Source organism: Aethalodelphis obliquidens, unplaced genomic scaffold (assembly GCF_003676395.1).
Source record: "Aethalodelphis obliquidens isolate GAN/ISIS:26980383/991018 unplaced genomic scaffold, ASM367639v1 scaffold2, whole genome shotgun sequence".
Classification (NCBI taxonomy): Eukaryota; Metazoa; Chordata; class Mammalia; order Artiodactyla; family Delphinidae; genus Aethalodelphis; species Aethalodelphis obliquidens.
The window spans coordinates 20,946,022-20,964,796 of NW_020837946.1; the positions used below are offsets into that span (position 1 = coordinate 20,946,022).

General features: G+C 51.0%; 1 protein-coding gene across 1 annotated transcript in view; it reads left to right on the plus strand.

Moving 5' to 3' along the window:
• Positions 1-18,775, plus strand: part of MARCHF4 (membrane associated ring-CH-type finger 4) — a 101,595-nt gene that overhangs the window by 75,050 nt on the left and 7,770 nt on the right. The window contains exons 2-3 of the mRNA XM_027114568.1: positions 3,138-3,293; positions 8,937-9,129. Coding sequence (XP_026970369.1) covers positions 3,138-3,293; positions 8,937-9,129 — 349 coding nt within the window. The remainder of the gene's footprint in view (positions 1-3,137; positions 3,294-8,936; positions 9,130-18,775) is intronic.

The following is an 18,775-nucleotide window of genomic DNA, read 5'->3' on the forward strand; positions in this document are numbered from 1 at the left end:
CTAATATTCGTGGCACCAAGAAAGCAAGTCCCCATCCTGCCTTTTGGGTTGACTGGTGCCAAGGGAGAGCGTGGGGGACCGGGAGCTCCAGGGGAAACAGCATACCTTTGGCCTCTCGGCCTGTGGCCAGGCACTGGGACCAGGCCAGCTCATGCTGCCTCCTTCTCTAGATAACTCGGGGGCTCCAGTGATGGTCCCACATCCAGAGTCACGATGGAGAGCCCAGGTCTTGTCATCGGTTATGCCTGGCCAGCGGCTCTTCCTCCCTTGTCTCGTGGCTGCCATTTGGAAAGCAAGGAGAACGGCCTTTGCTATTGTCTGGCACTGTTGCCAGGGACCGGAAGTAATGTCTCTTACTTGATTGGCAATTTGACATGGCTGCTTAACAACCCGATTAATCAAACCCAGCTCATCCTTTAGAATGAACGAGCCTAAGAGATACTTCCATGAATAACGAGGGCTTTTGCCTCTCCCTCAGCACCTCTCCCCAACCTCCCCCTCCTATTTTTTTCTCAGAACCACACAGCAGCTTCTCAATACCAAGGGCCTCAATGGCTGTGGTGAGTGCCCAGCAATGTGGGCATCTCCTGCCTGTCCTACTTCTCTCCCTGGAGCCAGAGGCTGGCCATGTCCTAGAGGAGCAAAACCTCTTATTCATCAAACAGCTGTGTGTGCACTGCACTGTTAAAGTTGGATGGAGAGTGGGAATTCCCTGGCGGTCCAGTGGTTAAGACTCTGTGCTTCCACTGCAGGGGGCGCAGGTTCGATCTCTGGTCGGGGAATTCGGACCCCACATGCCATGGGGCATGGCCACAAAAAAAAAAAGTGGGATGGATTGTCTAATTGTTTCAGGCACTGTACTAGGTGCTAAGGGTGCAAAGATGGATATAAGATACAAATGCTTCTGTGAAGGGTCACACTGTAGTGACCCAGAGACACATGGGGGAAGTGCTCTCACAGCGGGTATAGGAAGGCTCCAGGCTTTCAGCCACAGTGAGGGGACCTGTCAACACTGAAGGATCAGAGTGGGGAACCAGGGAGGACTTTATGGGGATGAGGCACCCTGAGCATATCTGCCACCATGTTCCTTCATTGTACATACATACAGGGAGTGCTGGGCACTGAGTGAGGTGCTGGGGTCCCAAGGTCAACAAGATGGACCTGGTTCCCATTCTTATGGAGTGGGCAGTCTCATCCCTGCTCCTCAGGGCCAGGCAGGAAACCTGAGCAGACACCTGACTTATGTTTTCACTCACTCAAACACAAAGGTTGTTGAGGACCTGCTGAGAGTAAGCTAGGCGCTGGGGGAATGGGGTGCAAAGATGAATGACCCCCCCCATACCTGCCTTCCAGGGCTCCTCTGGGAGGTAGACAGGCATATGAAGAGAGCCTCATAAGGTTGTGCTGATAAGGCCCTCAGCGATCAAGGCATTGCACTCAAATCAAGAAATCAGGGATGACTCCCTGTAGGAGGTGGCTTTGGAACCATCATGAAGACAGAGAAGCAGTTTGACAGGTATATCAGGTGCCAAAGGACACTCTAGAACACATCCAGGCCAAGGGGCAGTCTTTGAATGATAGAAATTGAAGTGAAAGATGATTCCAAGCATCTTGGGAGGAAATGGCTGGTTCTACAGTTTACAGCCAAGAGCATGATTAAATATACAAATGAAGTTCTGTAACCCATAGGTCAGGAGCTCCTGTGCCTGTTTATTCAAAGTTGGGAACAAGATGTGGTTTTCTGAATAGTGAAATCCCCAAACTAACAGAAACATGGCTTAAGTGGCCATATCTCAAATACATCAGCGTGGGGAGTAGGGAACGGGGCTATGCATGGCAGCTCCTGGGTCCTTTGATAGGAGTGAGGCAGAAGACATTTTCCCAAAATAGATGAGCTGGGGGAGGGAGGGCATAGGAAGTAAGGAAGGGGGAGGCCATGGGATAGGTCAGAAGGGAGCACAGGTTGGGGAGTTGGGTGGGCCCCACTCCTGAAGTCCCTGAGAAGGTATATGAAGGCATTGGGTGGACAGGAGTCAGCAAGAAGAAATGATAGACCCTGAGTGAGGAGGGAGGAAAAGAACACACGGGGAGAGAGGGGAAAGGGAGGAGAGAGGAGAGAAGAGGAGTCAGCGAGGGAGGCTCAAGGAGGTCCTCTGGGGCTGCAGCATCAGGCCCAGCAGGAAGCAGACGCAGGCTTCAGTCATGGTCATGTGACGTATGGTCGCGGGGTGCTCTGGGGACTGAACCCAGCTCTGCGGTCCACTCACAAGGGGCTTCAAATCCAGCCACCGCCTTTGCCTCCCTGCTTCGAGGCCTGCGCCAGGCTGGGCTTCCCAGTCACTCCCAACCAGGCCCGAGGGACGTGCCCAGAGGGCCCCAGGCCTTCTGAGAGGGCACCTGCCCAGGCTCCTAGGTCCCCAGGATTCAGGCCTGCCTGCTATGTTTTTGTCACTCTGGGACCAGGGGCAAGAGGCTTCACAGAGCGGACCTGGGTCTCTACGGGCCGTCCTTCAGAAGAGTGCGAAAGCTCAGGACCGGAGCTCCGGACTCAGGCAAAATGATCCTCACGATACACCGTATTCAAAACGCGGATTCGGTGTTGACATTTGACTATGGGGATGTTTCACGTTGAAAAGTGCCACCTAGATTCCCACATGTACAGCCGGTAATGGCTGTCCCTGCAACCGGGGTCTGGGCCCTCCGATCCGTCCTAACCTCCACCAGCTGGCTTCTGTCACTTGTGTCGCCTGTCTGGCCCTGAGAGCATTTGAGTTTGAGACCCCTGGCTGAGCCTTTAAAGAGAAGCCTGTCTAGGCTGACACCCCCTTTGGATGGCAGAGGGCTTCCACAGAAAGCCCCCGACTCATTTCCGCGGAAACCCTAGGACTTGGGCAGTACCGAGTAGGAGCCGGGGGCGCAGAATTGTTCGCTGACTTCACGGAAGCTGCGGATCTGGAGGCCAGCCCTCCGCGCTAGTGTCTGGGGCCTCCCAATAAGCCAGTGGTCTGGCCTGCCCCGAGACGGGGAGGGCTGGGGGGCAAACCAGCCTGGGGGGCAAACTCAGGAGGCCAGACCCCCAACGCCACCCCCAGACGGCGGGGCTCGGGCCTCACCACCCTCCGCCTCTCTCCCTGCAGGGGGAGCTGCTGAGCCCGTGCCGCTGCGACGGCTCGGTCAAGTGCACGCACCAGCCTTGCCTCATCAAGTGGATCAGCGAGCGGGGCTGCTGGAGCTGCGAGCTGTGCTACTACAAGTACCACGTCATCGCCATCAGCACAAAGAACCCTCTGCAGGTACAACCGGGGGCTGCCCGCTGGGACGCTGGGGTTCCGGCCCGGGCTTTCCCACACCCCCTGCTTTTCGGCGGGAGGACGACTTCACCTTAGAGTCTGGGCGGTTTGGAGAAAAAGAACGAGATGGGCCAGGTGGGCGAGACGGCAGATGGCAACCGGGCAGGAGGGGGTGAAAGAATTTTTGTGTTTTCTCTTAAGGCTCAGCCAGAAGAGGAGAAAGGGATTGGGGCCAAGAGAGAGAAATAGATATAGAGGTAAAGAGATGTGGAGAATCAGATGGGAGAGAGAGAATAAGTGAGCTAATGGATGACTGAATGAATGGATGACATCAGAAAGATAAGGAAAAGGAATAGGAAGAAAAGAGGGGAGGAAGGGAAGGAGGGAGGAAAAAACAAGGAAGAGCAGAGGACAGACGAGTGCAGGAGGGGAAAAAGGTAGGGTGGGAGGGTGAGGAGAAAGACAGTGGTAAAGCTACGGGCGGAAAAGAAGAAACAGAGAGAGAGGAGACTCAGTGGTACTTCCCTAACTTGAATGTGTCCTTCACCTGGAATCTGGTCAAAACACAGACTGTGATTCAGGCACGTGGGGTGGGGCCTGAGATCCCGTGTTTCTAACAAGCTATCGAATGATGCGGATGTGGCTGGCCCACAGACCGTCCTTCCTGTGATAAGGGACCAGAGAAAAATGGAGACGAGACAGGAGAGGGAAGCAGAGGAAAAGAGAAGAGGGGGCAAGGAAGAAAGAAATGGGAGAGACTCTGAAGAGTTGTCTGTGAAGGGCCAGGGCAGGGAGGGCAGGGCTCGGGTGGGCTCTGCGAAACAGATTCACACAGGGCTGGACCCGTCAGAACTAGGGGCTCCCCCACCGTCCTCCCCGAACCCTCCCGCCCTGCCCGGATACATCCATCACCCCCAAGCAGCTGGCAGGCCCTGCACCATGTCGTAAATCCTCCAAATCACACAGTTCCCCCCGCGAGGCACAGAGAGAGAGAGAGCGCTTTGCTTCTGAAAATACCTCCACAAACGCACGGTCAGCCAGTTAAGCTGCCACATAATCAATGAACCGGCGCGCTAGTGAGGGCGGGAACTCAGCAGCTTGGCACCCGTTGTCTCTCTCCTCCTCTCCGAGGGGGTGGGAGGGAGTCAATCCTGCAGCCCCAGGAGGGTGAGTGCTCTGGGGGTGATGGTGGCATGGGATCTTTGCATGAAGGGCAGCTGGAAACACCTGGCGTTGCAGTGTCCGCACGTGCGGGCCAGCGGGGAGGCTTATTTCCGGAAGGAGGCATTAGAGCCCCCAGGCACCTCGCCATCCTGACAGTGTACCAAGGGGTCAGAATAAGAAGTGCTTCTCCCTGCGCTGGTTCCATCTTTAGCCATTCATTCCAAAATCTTGAAGTGTCTTAAAATAGCAGTGCCGTGAGGCAGCTGATTCCACGCCCTGGAGTGCGTTAACTCTTCCCTTCCTTCTCAGCTGATTCAAACCTTGGAAAAGGGTCAGAGTCCAAACCCACAAGCTCACCCCCAAGTGCCCCCTTGGCCCCGCCCTTGGCTCATAAACAGGAATCAGCCCTCGACACAAAAAATGAAGAACCATTTAGGGATAACTTTTTCCTGGGGGTAAAGAAAAGGTAAGAAAAGGTCATTCTAATCTCATAGGTGCGGTAAGCAGACGGCAGTATTGACAAATTTGATCTATGGCTTTATTCTTAAGTTACTACCGTGTCTTTAACTGTGAGTTTTTAGTCGCTGGAGACTCTCTGATTCTGTTACTTCTGGATTGGGAGCGGACCATTGCATTCAATGGTGTGTGCTCAGTAAATGCCATTTCACTTTTCCAGATAGTACCAGAAGAAGGATATAGTCCGGACTGGCAGCAGTGTTGTGTGATCGTGGCCCAGATTGTCCCAATTGCATGTCCTGGGCTCGGGCTCAGCCAGGTGTGAGACGGCTGCTTGCTCAGCCATGGCGGGGCAACTTCTGCTCTCCCAGGCGAGCCCGACCATCTGTGGTACAGGATGGAGCAGGCAGGCCCTACCACGAGCGAGCAGAGCAATGGATGGGGTGCCGGAGCGACCTCTGCCGTCAGAGTGGGAACGTTTCTTGCAGGTCTCAGCTCTCTCACCTCTTGGTTCTCGCCCCATACGATGCTGTGAGAAACAGTGGACAAGACAGCACGTTATCTCAGTGACCCTCCGCAAGCTCTGTTTCTAGAAAGTGCCCCTTGAGAAAAGAGGCATTTCAGGGTAGCCTTGTGGTCTCAAGGCTCCGTGGCTGCTTCTCATCCTCTTTGCTACACCTGAACTGCCATCATATTAATGAACATTTAGTTAGTGCTAACTGGGGACCAGTCAATGTTCTAGGTATTCCCATACATTATCACATTTAATACTGAAAACAACCCAATGCACTGTTATTATTCCCAGTTTACAGATGAGACAGTAGAGGCACAGAGGGGTCAGCAGTTTGTCCAAGGTCACCCTGGTGGAGCAGGGTTACATCCAAGGGGTCTGACTTCTGAGTCTGGCCCTTAACCTCTACCCTGCAGTGCCCAGCACGGAGTTTGCTAAGTACAGTTATAAGTAGGCCCACCTTGACATGCACAGCTGTACTTTTGCTGAAACATAATGAAGAACAGAAATGATGGCAGTGTGTACCCTTCAGAGCACTGATTAATTTCACTTAACCATCACAATACTCTAGGAAGCAGGAGGGACCAACCATCTCCACTTTTTGGAAGTCTTGATTTTTTTTTTAAAATATATATATTTTTGTAAATGTATTTATTTATTTATTTACTTTTGGCTGCGTTGGGTCTTCGTTGCTGCGCGGGCTTTCTCTAGTTGTGGTGAGCCGGGGCCCCTCCTCATTGTGGTACGTGGGCTTCTCATTGTGGTGGCTTCTCTTGGTGCAGAGCACAGGGCCTAGGTGCACGGGCTTCAGCCGTTGCAGCACACGGGCTCAGCAGTTGTGGCTTGCGGGCTCCAGAGCACAGGCTCAGTAGTTGTGGTGCGTGGGCTTAGTTGCTCCGTGGCATGTAGGATCTTCCTGGACCAGGGCTCGAACCCGTGTCCCCTGCATTGGCAGGTGGATTCCCAACCACTGCACCACCAGGGAAGTCCCCTTGATGACTTATTGACTTCTCCCAGGTCACAGTCCATAAGCTGGAGAAGAGCTGGGTTAGGATTGGGTCGCCTGGCCCTTGCTCACTTCCCCGTCCTGTTATAAGGAAGGAATCATCCCGTCTTCATGCGCTTTCCTCTTTGTCTCTCCATTTGCTGCACAGCTGGGCACGGAGAAATCTCAGGACACTGCGATCGGGATCTCGCTGGGGACGAAGCTCTGGGGGTCTGGCGGTGGCACAGCCTGGTGCCTCTGGGGCCCTTCTCCCCTTCCCAGCCTCCCTGGGAGATTGCAGAGCTCTCCTGTCCTCTGCTTTCTCCTTGCAGCTCTGTGGAGCCTCCCATCGGACAGACAGGAGGAGAGCCTTGTGCATATCACCCCATCCTGTTCTTTCTTCTTCCTGCTTCAAATTGTAGTCGGGAGCGCTGTTTAGTTTCCTCAGGTGGCTTAGGGGCTGGTAGGAAGGGGCTTCAGGGATTAAGGGGAGCTTCCTCTGCCTCTCCATTTGGGGTTTGTGAAATCTGGAGCAGAAAGGGAGGGTATTGATGTCACAGTGGTGGAAACAAAAAGCTCAGTCAGGAGGCACGCTCTGGAAGAAGCATTTGTTGTCTAAGAGAGGAGCCTGTCGGATCAGGCCATCTTCTGGAAAATGCCTTTGTTATGTGTAACCCTAGGCTGGAGAGTGGAAAATGTAAAGGCCCAATTACCTGTGATGGGATGCGATCTGTATAATTAAGTGCAAAGGCTAATGTCCTACATCTAGACTAGCAAGCAAAATGTTTTCCAGTAGTTACAGTTCCTTAGGGGCCTCTGGTCAGTCCTGGCTGGAGCCAGAATCAGTGCTTCCATCCAGGCCATTTAATGTGCAGAGAAGGCTCACTGTTGGCAGAAGGAAGGTTGTCCGCCTTTCCTTGAGAGTTCTGAAATGCCTCCTGAAATATCTCCTAAAATGCCTTCTGGGGATGCTCTCTGCAGGGCATTATGCAAACTGCTACAGTCAGGAGATAGTCCTTCCCTCCACCTTCCCAAACCAGATCCTGTCAGTTCCCTTCTTAAAATTGTTCAAGAGGGCTTCCCTGGTGGCGCAGTGGTTGAGAGTCCGTCTGCAAATGCAGGGGACACGGGTCCGTGCCCCGGTCCGGGAAGATCCCACATGCCATGGAGCGGCTGGGCCCGGGAGCCATGGCCGCTGAGCCTGCGCGTCTGGAGCCTGTGCTCCACAACGGGAGAGGCCACAACAGTGAGAGGCCCACTTACCGCAAAAAAAAAAAAAACTGTTCAAGAGCATCATGTTTACTCTTATGATAAAGTCAAAAATCTGTGCATGTTCTTCAAGCTCCCACGTGGTCTTCCCTTCTTACTTTCCCAGTCGTCTCACCCCATACTCCCTGCTCTCTGCTCCCCCCTTCTCTGGTCTTCTTCCAGGTTTTCACGTTCACCAGGCTTTCTGCTGTCACAGGGCCTTTGCACATGCTCTTCCCTCTGCAGAGCATGCCTCCCTCCTCGCTTTGCCCAGTAAATTCCCAGTCAACTCACTGCTTCCTCTGGGAAGTGAAACCCCCTATCGTAGGCTCTCACATGCCATGTACCTCCCTTTCTTACTCCAGATGGATTGCTGTAGTAAATAATTATTTGGTTGTCTGTGTTCCCTAGATGAAAAGCCCTGTGAAGGCAGAAGTCTTGTATGTTTTTGCTTACTGCTTTGTCTTCAGCACCTAGCAGGAAGCCTGGCACACAGAGAATACCCAGTACATATTTGCTGAGCAACAGTATGAATAAATTCCAAACTAAAATCCAACTCACGGCTCATCTAGGCCTATGCTACCTGGACCAGCCATAGACTCATAGAATTTTGGAGTAGAAACCCACCCACACCCTAGCCTTCCACCCATCCATCAACACTGCTATTAGCATAGTGCTTTTTTCTGTTTAAAAAAACCACTGAAATCTCAGTGTTAATATACGGTCAGTAAATTATACTGTTTTTCTTACCTCTCCCCTACATCCTGTGTCCTGTCTTTGTCTGTTGAATTGGTAATCTCTAGCATGTATATTAAATGACATGCCAAGTGGTGCTGTAGAAAACAAGTGAAAAAAATAATAACAATAAAAAAGGCCTGTGCCCTCTCAGCACCTGTTAGTGAGAAAATAATGTGCTGCTCAGAAAAGAATATTCTGGGGACCCGGAACACCACCCACACTCTGCATTTCCACTTTTTCTTCCCATTTTTCTGTCTGTATCCTCATCAACCACAAAGGCCTTCCTTCCCAGCCATGCCTGCCCAGAACCCCCTCCCTGTAAAGGCTTCCGATCATCTAGTGTGATACAGGTTTCCTCCACGTCAAAAGCACAGTGTCAGCCTCAGGAACTTGCAAATATAGCCATTGCATTACAAGTTGGAAAGCCCAGGTTTAAATCCAGAGGCGAGAGGTTGGGGCAGCAGAAGGAGGACGGATGGGAATGGGATGGACGTGGGGTGAGGGCATCCAAGCAACCGCTAACCCGCCGTTCTCTTCTCTGCAGTGGCAGGCCATCTCTCTGACAGTCATTGAGAAGGTTCAGATCGCAGCTGCCATCCTGGGTTCCCTCTTCCTCATCGCCAGTATCTCTTGGCTCATCTGGTCGACCTTCAGCCCCTCAGCAAAATGGCAGCGCCAAGACCTCCTCTTCCAGATCTGCTACGGGATGTATGGATTCATGGATGTGGTGTGCATAGGTGGGTCTGGGGCTCGTCTCTACCGGAAATGGGGAGCTGCATACTGATGAGTTAGACTTATCCCTCAGGGTCCCTCCCCCTTGAAGGTCAAAGCAGAGAGGGCACCAGGCTTGAGACCTGTGAGCTCGGGAGGGGCCAGAGGCTTAGATTTGAGGGGTGAGTAGAGAGTAGGAGGAAGCAGAGCAAAGAAGGAAGATCTAAGTGTTTCCCAAGCAAATCTGCCCTTCCCAGTTGAGGATAAGAATAAGGAACCTTGTCCTAAAAATATCTGAGAAAGGTAGGTTGGTCAGTCTACCTGCCTCAAGCAAGTTGTGGAAGGCCTCTTATCTGTTGTGTGCACCACCGTTGCCAAGTCATGACAAAGGATGCCTGTACATTTAATTCCGTTCTCTTCACAGCAAAATGCCCAGAAACAGCCATGACGATACCTGCTCCCTTCATTTCCCAGCTTTCTTTAAGCCTATTAATGCCCAAGCTTTCTCTAGCCTAGTGGTTTGCAAAGTGTCTATAGTCCTGGGGTTCCACACACAACTTCAGGAGCCACTGTTAGGACTGGAGAATGGAATGCTATACAGACAGGCTCTGAAACTTCACCCCTGCCTCACCCTGAGCTTCTGCACTTTCATCTGTTTATATATGTGTCTGTTCCAGGTAAGGTTTTGTTTTAAAACCTTCAGTGTTTTAGCAAAAGGTTGGAAACCCACCACTGCCGTTCCTGCTTGTTTCCTTACACCTTTCCCAAATGTACGTTCCCTCCTCTTCCATTATGTTAGGTTGGTTGGTGGAGGGCTCTCTGTTTTTCCCAACAGATGACTGTGGCTGTCAACTCTGAAGTCTTCATCCAAGTGACTGAGGAGGTGGGGAATGACCCCGGTTTTCTCTGAGTGAATGAAGCATGCTCAAGCCCTGGTCATACACCCCAACCTGGGCCTCTCAGGTTAGCCCCTAGGCTGCGGCGCTGAGAGTACCAGAGCTCCACAGTTGTCTTCGCCGCACATCAGTCTGTGTATGATGTCAAATATGCTACACTACTCTGTTTGGCAAGAAAACATCTATTACCTAGAATTGGGCTGAGAGGGTGTTCATTTTCTTTGGGGTCCTTTAATACTGGGAATCAGAGAGGCCTGGAGAATTGCATACTGATTACAGCAGCCAGAGACCAGTGATGCTGGAACTTGTAAACTTGTCTAAGCGTCTCGCTGCCTCTCCCTGCTGGCTAAACTCCACCCTAAGTACCTCCCCCCTAAGTTCAAGAGCCTTTTAAACACGGCCCGTAGGCAGTGAAAGAAACAGACCGCCCAGGCTTGGAGGCCTGTGCAAGAGAGAGGACTGTGGAGGGGGAGGAATTTGACTTTGAGGCGTTCTAATTCAGTTCCCTCTCCTACCAGACTCCTTTCCTACTCCTGCTGGGGAACAGGCTGTAGATGCCAAAAACCAGGTGTGTCTCCATATGGAGGTGTGTGGCTCCGGCGTGGAGGTGGAAGCAGTGGAAGCCTTCCTGTAGGGGCCCTCCCAGCTGCCCTTCGTTCTCCTTCAGGCAGGCTTTTGATCAGTCCCTGGTGTGCGCATCTGTGAGACATGCTTTCCTGTCACGTGGTGTATGGATAAGCTTTGGCTGCAGTAACAAACAGCTCCAAAATCGCACTGCCTCCCAACAAGCGTTTATGTCCCATTCATGGGTCTGCAAGATGGTTTGGTTCTGCTGGGCTTGGCTGGACTTAGCTTCTGACTGTGTATTGGGTTCAGGCCTTCTCCTCATGTTGGGGCCCAGGCTAAAGGAGCAGGGACTACTGGGGTGTGTTCTTCTAGCCAAGCACAGGAGCACAGGCGTATGGATGGAAACTTGCAGCGCTTCTCAAATCTTCTGCTCAGTACTGGCACCCTGTCCCTTCTGCCCACAGCCCATGGGCCAGTGAAGTCACCAGTAAGCTCCTCCCCTGGAGGGAGCGTGGGTGAGAGAGAGAAACATAAATACCACCTCCCAGTCAGGGCTCCATAGATTTGAAAGCGGAGAGAACGGGACATAGGAGAGAATTGGTCATGTGATCGACCAGTGCAACTCCCTTGTTTTGAAGTTGAGAGAACAGGGGCCCAGGGAAGGGAAGTAATCTTCTCAAGATTGCTCAGCTGGGATTAGCAGCAAGGTCTCCCAGCTGACGGTCTAATGCTCTTTCCATTATCCTGGCATCAGATACCAGGAATCCTGCAGAGTCACTTATGGAGTACCCACAGATGCCACCTATGACTTTGAAGGCACCTGGGCCCACTTACAGGAGGGGCCTTCACCGCAGGCCTGCTCCCGGGGGCTCTGAGCCACCCAGCACCCCTACTCGGACCTGCCTAGTGCTCATGGGGTCTCCCCTGAGGAGGGGTCCTCAGCTCCATCTCCTCTGTCTCTTCCTGGCCCCGCTATCTACCTGCCTGCCCCCGGCCCACTTTTCTCTCTCTTCTTGTATACACGTGGCACTCAGTCACTCCGTTTATGGGAGACGCAGAGGGAGCCATGTACTGAGAGTGTTCACATGGTTGTCCTTCCTTCCAAGCTCTCAGGAGAGCATCCTTTCCCAGGTGTACAGCCACACCATGAACTATCCACTCTGCTCAGGCAGCCAGCGACTGCTTGGAGACAGCCAGCGGATAGAAGGGGCATGCATAGGGACCCTAATCGCGTTCGGTGCCGTCCAAAAGTGGTCAGATATATTTAGATTTAGACTATCTCACCTTTAAAAAGTTCAGACTGCTCTATTATTTTATTGATTCTAACTGGAGCTAATTCTGTTTCAGAAGCGTGTCCCCAGGGGCAATGATTATTCCCCCCATTTTTCGGATGGTGAAACTCTGAGACTGAAGAATTTGTCTTAGGTTAATTCAGGCAGCACGGTAGGGCTCTCAGTTCAGGGTCCAGCGTTTTTTTGTTTGTTCGTTTTTTGCAGTACACGGGCCTCTCACTGTTGTGGCCTCTCCTGTTGTGGAGCACAGGCTCCGGACGTGCAGGCTCAGCGGCCATGGCTCACGGGCCCAGCCGCTCCGCGGCATGTGGGATCTTCCCGGACCGGGGCATGAACCCGTGTCCCCTGCATCGGCAGGCGGACTCTCAACCACTGAGCCACCAGGGAAGCCCTGTTTGTTTGTTTGTTTGTTTTAAGAGATGCTGTCCATAGGAGAAAATGCTGGGAGACAAAGTTAAAAAGGAAGTAATATGTGATCTAGTTAAGAGAGTGGGAGGTGATGGGCCGGAGCTGGAAGGCACACATTCTTGTGGTGGTTGCGATGATGATGATTTTGATGATGATGATGATGGTCAAGAGTAATGATGGTGGTTGTAAGGGTGAAGTTCAAGTACAAGACACTTCTTCTCCTCTGCCATGTTCTGGTCAGTTGCAGTGGAGGGGGGAGGAACACACAGCACTGCAAAAGTGGGTGTAAGGCCCACGTACCGCAAAAAAAAAAAAAAAAAAAAAGTGGGTGTAAAAATATCAGCTTTTAAGGGCTCTCTGGAAGGGAAAATCAGGTGGAACCTCTTTATTTTGAGGCTTAACTAGACATTCAGACTCACGGAGCTACAGGAGAGCATGTTTGGCACCAGGTTCACCTAGAGGAATGCAGGACAGGACCCACAGCCTCCATAAGGCAGGTCCAGCTTACCTCTGCAGGCGAGTCCTCGCCACACTCCCGATCCTAGTCTAGGGCAAGTCTCTCAGCCCCCAAATGATAGTTCAGAAACGAGGAGATGAGATCCACAACAGTGGGTCCGTCTTGGCCTAGTTTCCAGGGTCCCCGCAAAAGTCACACTTATTCACCAGAGTCACTGGACTCAGAAAGCCCAATGTACAGCCTCCCAGCAGTCTTCACGGTAAAGCGCCCACCCGTCAGGGGTCACCTCCAACTTAGGCAATGCTATAACCCAGCTGACGCTCCACCTTCATCAGATCTTCAGGGGCGACAAACCAGAATGCCAACCCAGGGTCCAGTCTGTTCCTCTAGAAGGAGAGTGTGCCGTAACTTCTCTCCTACACCTCCTGCCTCCATTCACGAATCTGCACTTCTGGCCTGATTCACTGAACCAATGGGAGGCAGAGTAGCTAGAACAGGGACAGAGACCAGGCTGGGCCAGCCAGGAGGAGGCACGATGTGGTCCTTTTACTGCACAAAGATGGAAACCACAGAGAGCCACAGGGGGGGCACCTACAGGCTTCTGAGGCAGTCACCAGCTTTAAAACTCAATCATTGAGCTCACTTCCATTGGAAAAGAAGAAACTTTCCTTCCAGAAGTCCTGGGAGAGTGGAAGAAGATGATATGAAAAGGTGGGCGGAGGAAGGGCGGGATCCTCACCAGAGAGTGGGTGGAAGTGGAAATGAGGGAGGTGGGTGTTTTCAAGAGATGTTGGGCAAATAAAAATGTTGACGGAATGAATCCATGTCCATAGACCCAAGCTGCCTGGATAGATGGAGCAATTCAGTACCTGGATAGAAATTTTATCCTCGGGAGAAAGGAAAATGAGTCTAGCCCCGTGCTAACTCAAGAGGTGGAGTAAGAAAGGAATAAGACCGTTTGTTAAAATAATTCTTTGAACTTTCTCTACGCTTCAGACACCTTGGTCTATCCCCTAGACTGTTAAATGGCCTCAGATAGTATAAATCTGAGTTAACATAATATAGAGGTTTAATTAATCCTTAAAAATGTATTTCGCTTTTCTATCAGAGTGGTGTGCTAAGGGAAAGTTGGTGAGAGTGGGAGAGGCACATGAGGAGAAACTCCACTGAGCACCAACACCAGCTCAGCAGATATTCTCTGCCATGAAGCTAAGAGGACGCAGAGTCTGGGACATGGTCAGCTTGCTGTTTGTGAAGCTACGTCAGCCCCATCCATGGCTGTGTCCACCTGGCTGGCCTCCAGGTCAATCAGTGAAGGCAATGACTATCAGACAATGGCCTTTGGTTCCCACCAAAGGATTTTGCCTGAAATGGTTTCCAGGAAGGCCCGGATTCTCTGTTTGATGCAGCATGGGTCCAGGGTTGTGGACAATGTCTCTGGACTTGGTCATATCAGAGGGTTGTATATTCTGGGATATGGGCTGCCTCTACAGTTGGCTTACAGTCCTAACTCCCTAGACCAATCTGTGCCACTGTGAAAGCCAGATGTAAGTTGCTGTAGACAGAGCAAACCACCAAACCCCTGCAACAGAGAGGAACTGAGAAAGGGGCCAACAACTCTAAAAGATAAGCAAAGTAAGTATTATCCATATTTAACAGGTGAGAATAGGTTTAAAGCAGTTGGGCTCCAGGTAACATAACTAAGAGATGGCAGAGCTGAGGACCGGACCACGAACTTCTGGCTCCAAATCCTGGGCACTTTTTACCGCCTATTTCATCTCTGATTGTGCTGTGAAATTGCAGATGCAGGGATTGGATGAGGAGGCAGGTTGATGGGAAATTGGTCCAGTAATACCCTGACCCATAGAGTAATGGCTGGTAACAATAAGAAATTCAGTGAGCCCCAGCTGCTCCTGTCCCGTACTCGGGGTTTTGGAGGTTAGCCGTTGTTGTACCTCCCTTTTAATCAGTGCTGTTCTGACACCAGCTGAGAGGGAGGCTTGAGAAGTTGAGATGAAATTTGGGTAGTTTGTCTCCCCATGACATTCTGGTTAAAGGTACTTGGGATGTGGGTGGTTAAATTTACTGGTTAGCATGAAATTAGGGAATCCACTCCTTCACTCAGAAATATTTATTGAAAGGGCACCTGCTCTCAAGGATCTTACACTTCACGGGGGATGCAGACAAGGTGATTACTGATGACAATAATAAGAGCTGGGACACAGAGATGAGTGAGCACAGGAAATGACTGAATCAGAGTGGGCTTGGGATGGCCAGATCCATTCATTCAGTATCATTTGTTGGATGTCTTGTTTTGTTCCTGAAACTAGGGAATATTAACACAGAGATGAATGAGACACAGTCCCTGCCCTCAAGGAGCTCACAGTCTACAAATAAATCACAACACAGCAGGAGTTTTACAAGATATAGAGGAAGGTAGAACCGAGCAGAGAGCGATTAACTCTCTCTTAGAGGTGTCCACGAAGGGTTTCTAAAGGAAGGAACCCTATCCTTGAGCTAATTTTAAAAGATATGTCAAAATTTATCCAGGGGCTTCCCTGGTGGCGCAGTGGTTGAGAGTCTGCCTGCCGATGCAGGGGACACAGGTTCGTGCCCCGGTCAGGGAAGATCCCACATGCTGCAGAGCGGCTGGGCCCGTGAGCCATGGCCGCTGAGACTGCGCGTCTGGAGTGCTCCGCAATGGGAGAGGCCACAACAGTGAGAGGCCCGTGTACCGCAAAAAAAAAAAAAAAATTTATCCAGAAAAGTGGAGAACTTTCCAGGCAGGACATGTGTAGAGACACAGAAACATGTGAGAACAAGGTGTGCTTAGGAAACTTTGGGCAGATTTATATGGCTTGGTGCAAAGAGCCAGGGTGGAGAGGTGGGTCATGGGGATGGGGAGGTTGGTAAGAACCAGATCTCACAGATCACGAATCACGTGCTAAGCAGCTCAGACTACCCTGTTGGTGATGGGGAGGGATTGATAAGATTTTATACGGAGAAGAATTATGACCAGATGTGTGTTTTAAAGAGACAGCTCTGGTAGCTGTGGGGAGGATGGATCAGAGCTGGACAGACTAGACATTGGGAGAGGCCAGCTGGAAACATGCTTGTAATAGTCTGAGCAAGAAGGAAAGAGATGCAAAACAGTGGCAATGGGGAAGAAGTGTATGGGATGACCTTGAGCAGCACATAGGATGTGGACTTGATAGGACTGTCTGAACTCCTTCAGGCAAGTGGGAGCCCCGGGGCTCTGGCTCGAGTGGGGACTAGGCGCCATTGCTGAGCATGAGAATGGGGTGGGCAATGGATGAAACAAATGGGAACCAAAGTATATGTCTTCAGCAAAGGCAGCAGAAAAAAAAAAAAAGGAGCATCCTAAACCTAAAATCTAGGCAGAGAGGCAAGAGGCAGTTGCTAAGTCAAGAGTTTGCAGTAGAAGAGATGCAAGGCACGTGGAGGACATTACCCGCAAAGAGGAGAATGCAAGGCCAGGAAGGTGTCTCTTTGCTGGGGTAGAAAGAGGGAAAGGTTTTCTTTCAGTGCACAGGTGGTCCCCTCCTGTGACATAGAGGAAGATGTAGAGGGCATTGAACCATTTCTGACTAGGGCTGGTAAATGATAGGAAGGGGGACAGGTAAGGAAAGTAGGCAGTTGAAGACAGATTTGGAAGGCAACAATCAGAGGTGTTTGAAGATGTGGATTTTGAATAGATAACTTAGGAGGAATGTTCAGAGAGTAGATGACTAAGGACAGAGACCTGGGCAACATTAAACACTTACGGGATGGAAGGAGACAGAAGATGAGAAAACAGCAGGAGAGACTGAGCTACAAAACCCAGAGAGCTGGGTCTCCGAAGTGACAGGCGTGGTGCTACATAATGGTCTGGGACTGCATGTTGCTCAGTTTCTTACTAACCTTTTGACCTTAAGTGACTTGCATAACCTCTCTCTGCTTTTGTCTTCCCATCTGTGAAATGGGCTGATAATACTGTCTTCAGAGGTTTGTTGAGAGGATTGAATAAGATGGCACGTGTAAAGGAGCAGGCACTTATACGTATCAGTGACCAGGGTAGGAGGTACTTGGTCAGGGTAGATTTCCCTCGAGGTAGACACTCAATAAAGGTATGCCAAAACAGTTAAAACCTGAATCCAGCCACAGCCTGGAGAGGCTGACCCGGAGTCCTCCCATAATTGAGAACCAGCTGTTATTTGGAGCAGTGCCTCTTCTGGAAGGTTTAGGCTCCCTCACCCGTGTCCCCTCAATGAGAAGATCTGATTACATCGAGCGTCCTCGTTCCACCTGCCTACTCTTCCGTCATCTCTAATGACGCTGTCTTCCCCGGCAGAGAAGTTGACAGAGCCACCCAGGAAACAAATGGGACATTCTCTGCTCCAGTGGGTCAAGTTATTAGGATTTAACAAGAGCAAATTAATTAAGGTCTCTGGCACCAAAAACATTTTTTTTTCACTCCACAGACCCAAGAGATTGGCCACCAAGAAGTCAGCTCTGCAAAAATGAGGACCTCATCCTCATCATGTTTGTTTTTCGCTTGTGAGTGAAATAGGGTCAGGGTAAGAAAGCGAGCAAGATTCTGAAGCTGTGGCTTAGGGTAACTGATGAAATTATAGAAAGGTTTTGTTAAAACCTCCTCTGTGTGCAGTATACTGGGTAACTTCCCTATGATTTAGAGGTACCTGATACCTGCCCTCTGAGATAAAGGGATTCAAATCCCAGTTTACAGCAAGTGGGCAGGGGCTGGGGGCAGCAGGGCTGTGAAAACACTGCTTTTCAAACTTAATTTTAATTCACATGAACAAAAAACACATATATGCCGCAAGGATTCCTTCCCTCCCTCCCTCCCTCCTTCTGGGTAGAAATGACCTCACCTGTCAAACGTCTTAATTCCCTGATTAGGAAACTGAAAATATGGAGGAGGCAGCCTGGTGCAGCAGAAGAGACTAGGCAGCAGAAGACCTAGATCTGATGAGCAGATAAGCTACCGGCTACCTCTGTGACGTGGGGCAAGTTACTGCCTCTCTCTACAACTCAGCTGACTTACCTATAAACCGAGAGGGTTGAACCTGATAACCTACAAGGTCCTTTCAGGTCTGACATCCCAGGATTTTTGAATTACTCCCATCGTGAGAGGTCATGACTGTCGGAGGTCAATCGTGACTGCGGGGATGGCCAATACTGCTGGGCCAGGCCGAACAGCCCACAAGCATCAGTCACAGAAACGGGCCAGACGATGCTCAGTCCATGTTCCGTTTCCTGCGTGCGGCTTATCCAACTTCCTGGATTAACTGTTAACACATATCGCCCCACCCCCTTCCTTAAGCACCTCCCCTCCATCCCCCGACCCCCGCTTCCTGTGCGTGGTCACCCTTCTCCACACCTGAGCTGCTCGATGCTCGGAGGATGAAGGTGACCGATTTAGAAGTAGACACGCCAAGCACTCACTGTCCCCCTCCAAGGAGACCCCGTGGGAGGCAGTTCAGTTATTGCAGTTATGCTGACAAGGCTCAAATATTTCAGGAACAGCTCTTAGGAACTGCCTTGAGTGCCTGCAGCGCATTTTGGGATAGATTCAGAAGTGGCAAGTCTGTCCATTGACGGTGGGTTTGTGGCTAGAAATAGCGGCAATCTGGTAAATAAAGTGGACGCTCAAGCCAGCTAATATATTTTGGGGACCACGTGAAATGGGCCATTGAGCCACAGCTGCTTTTCTCTGTGGCCCCTAACCTAGCACTGAAGGTATTTCAGTTAGGGTAACTCCAGTAGATAGAAAAAAATGAAACCCCCAAATTCAGTGTTTTAACCCAGCAGAAGTTCCTGTCAGTGGGGGGCTCTCCTCCACACAGTGATTCAGGGACCGAGGACCCTAGCATCTTGTGGCTTCACAGTTCCTTAGGCTTTTGAATCTTTTATCTCCATCTAATAGAAAATACAAGAGGGCATGGATGAGGTGCATGCGCGCGCACGAGCACACACCACACACACGCACACATACGCTTTTCCCCTCGGTACCCATTTCTTAAATCTTGGC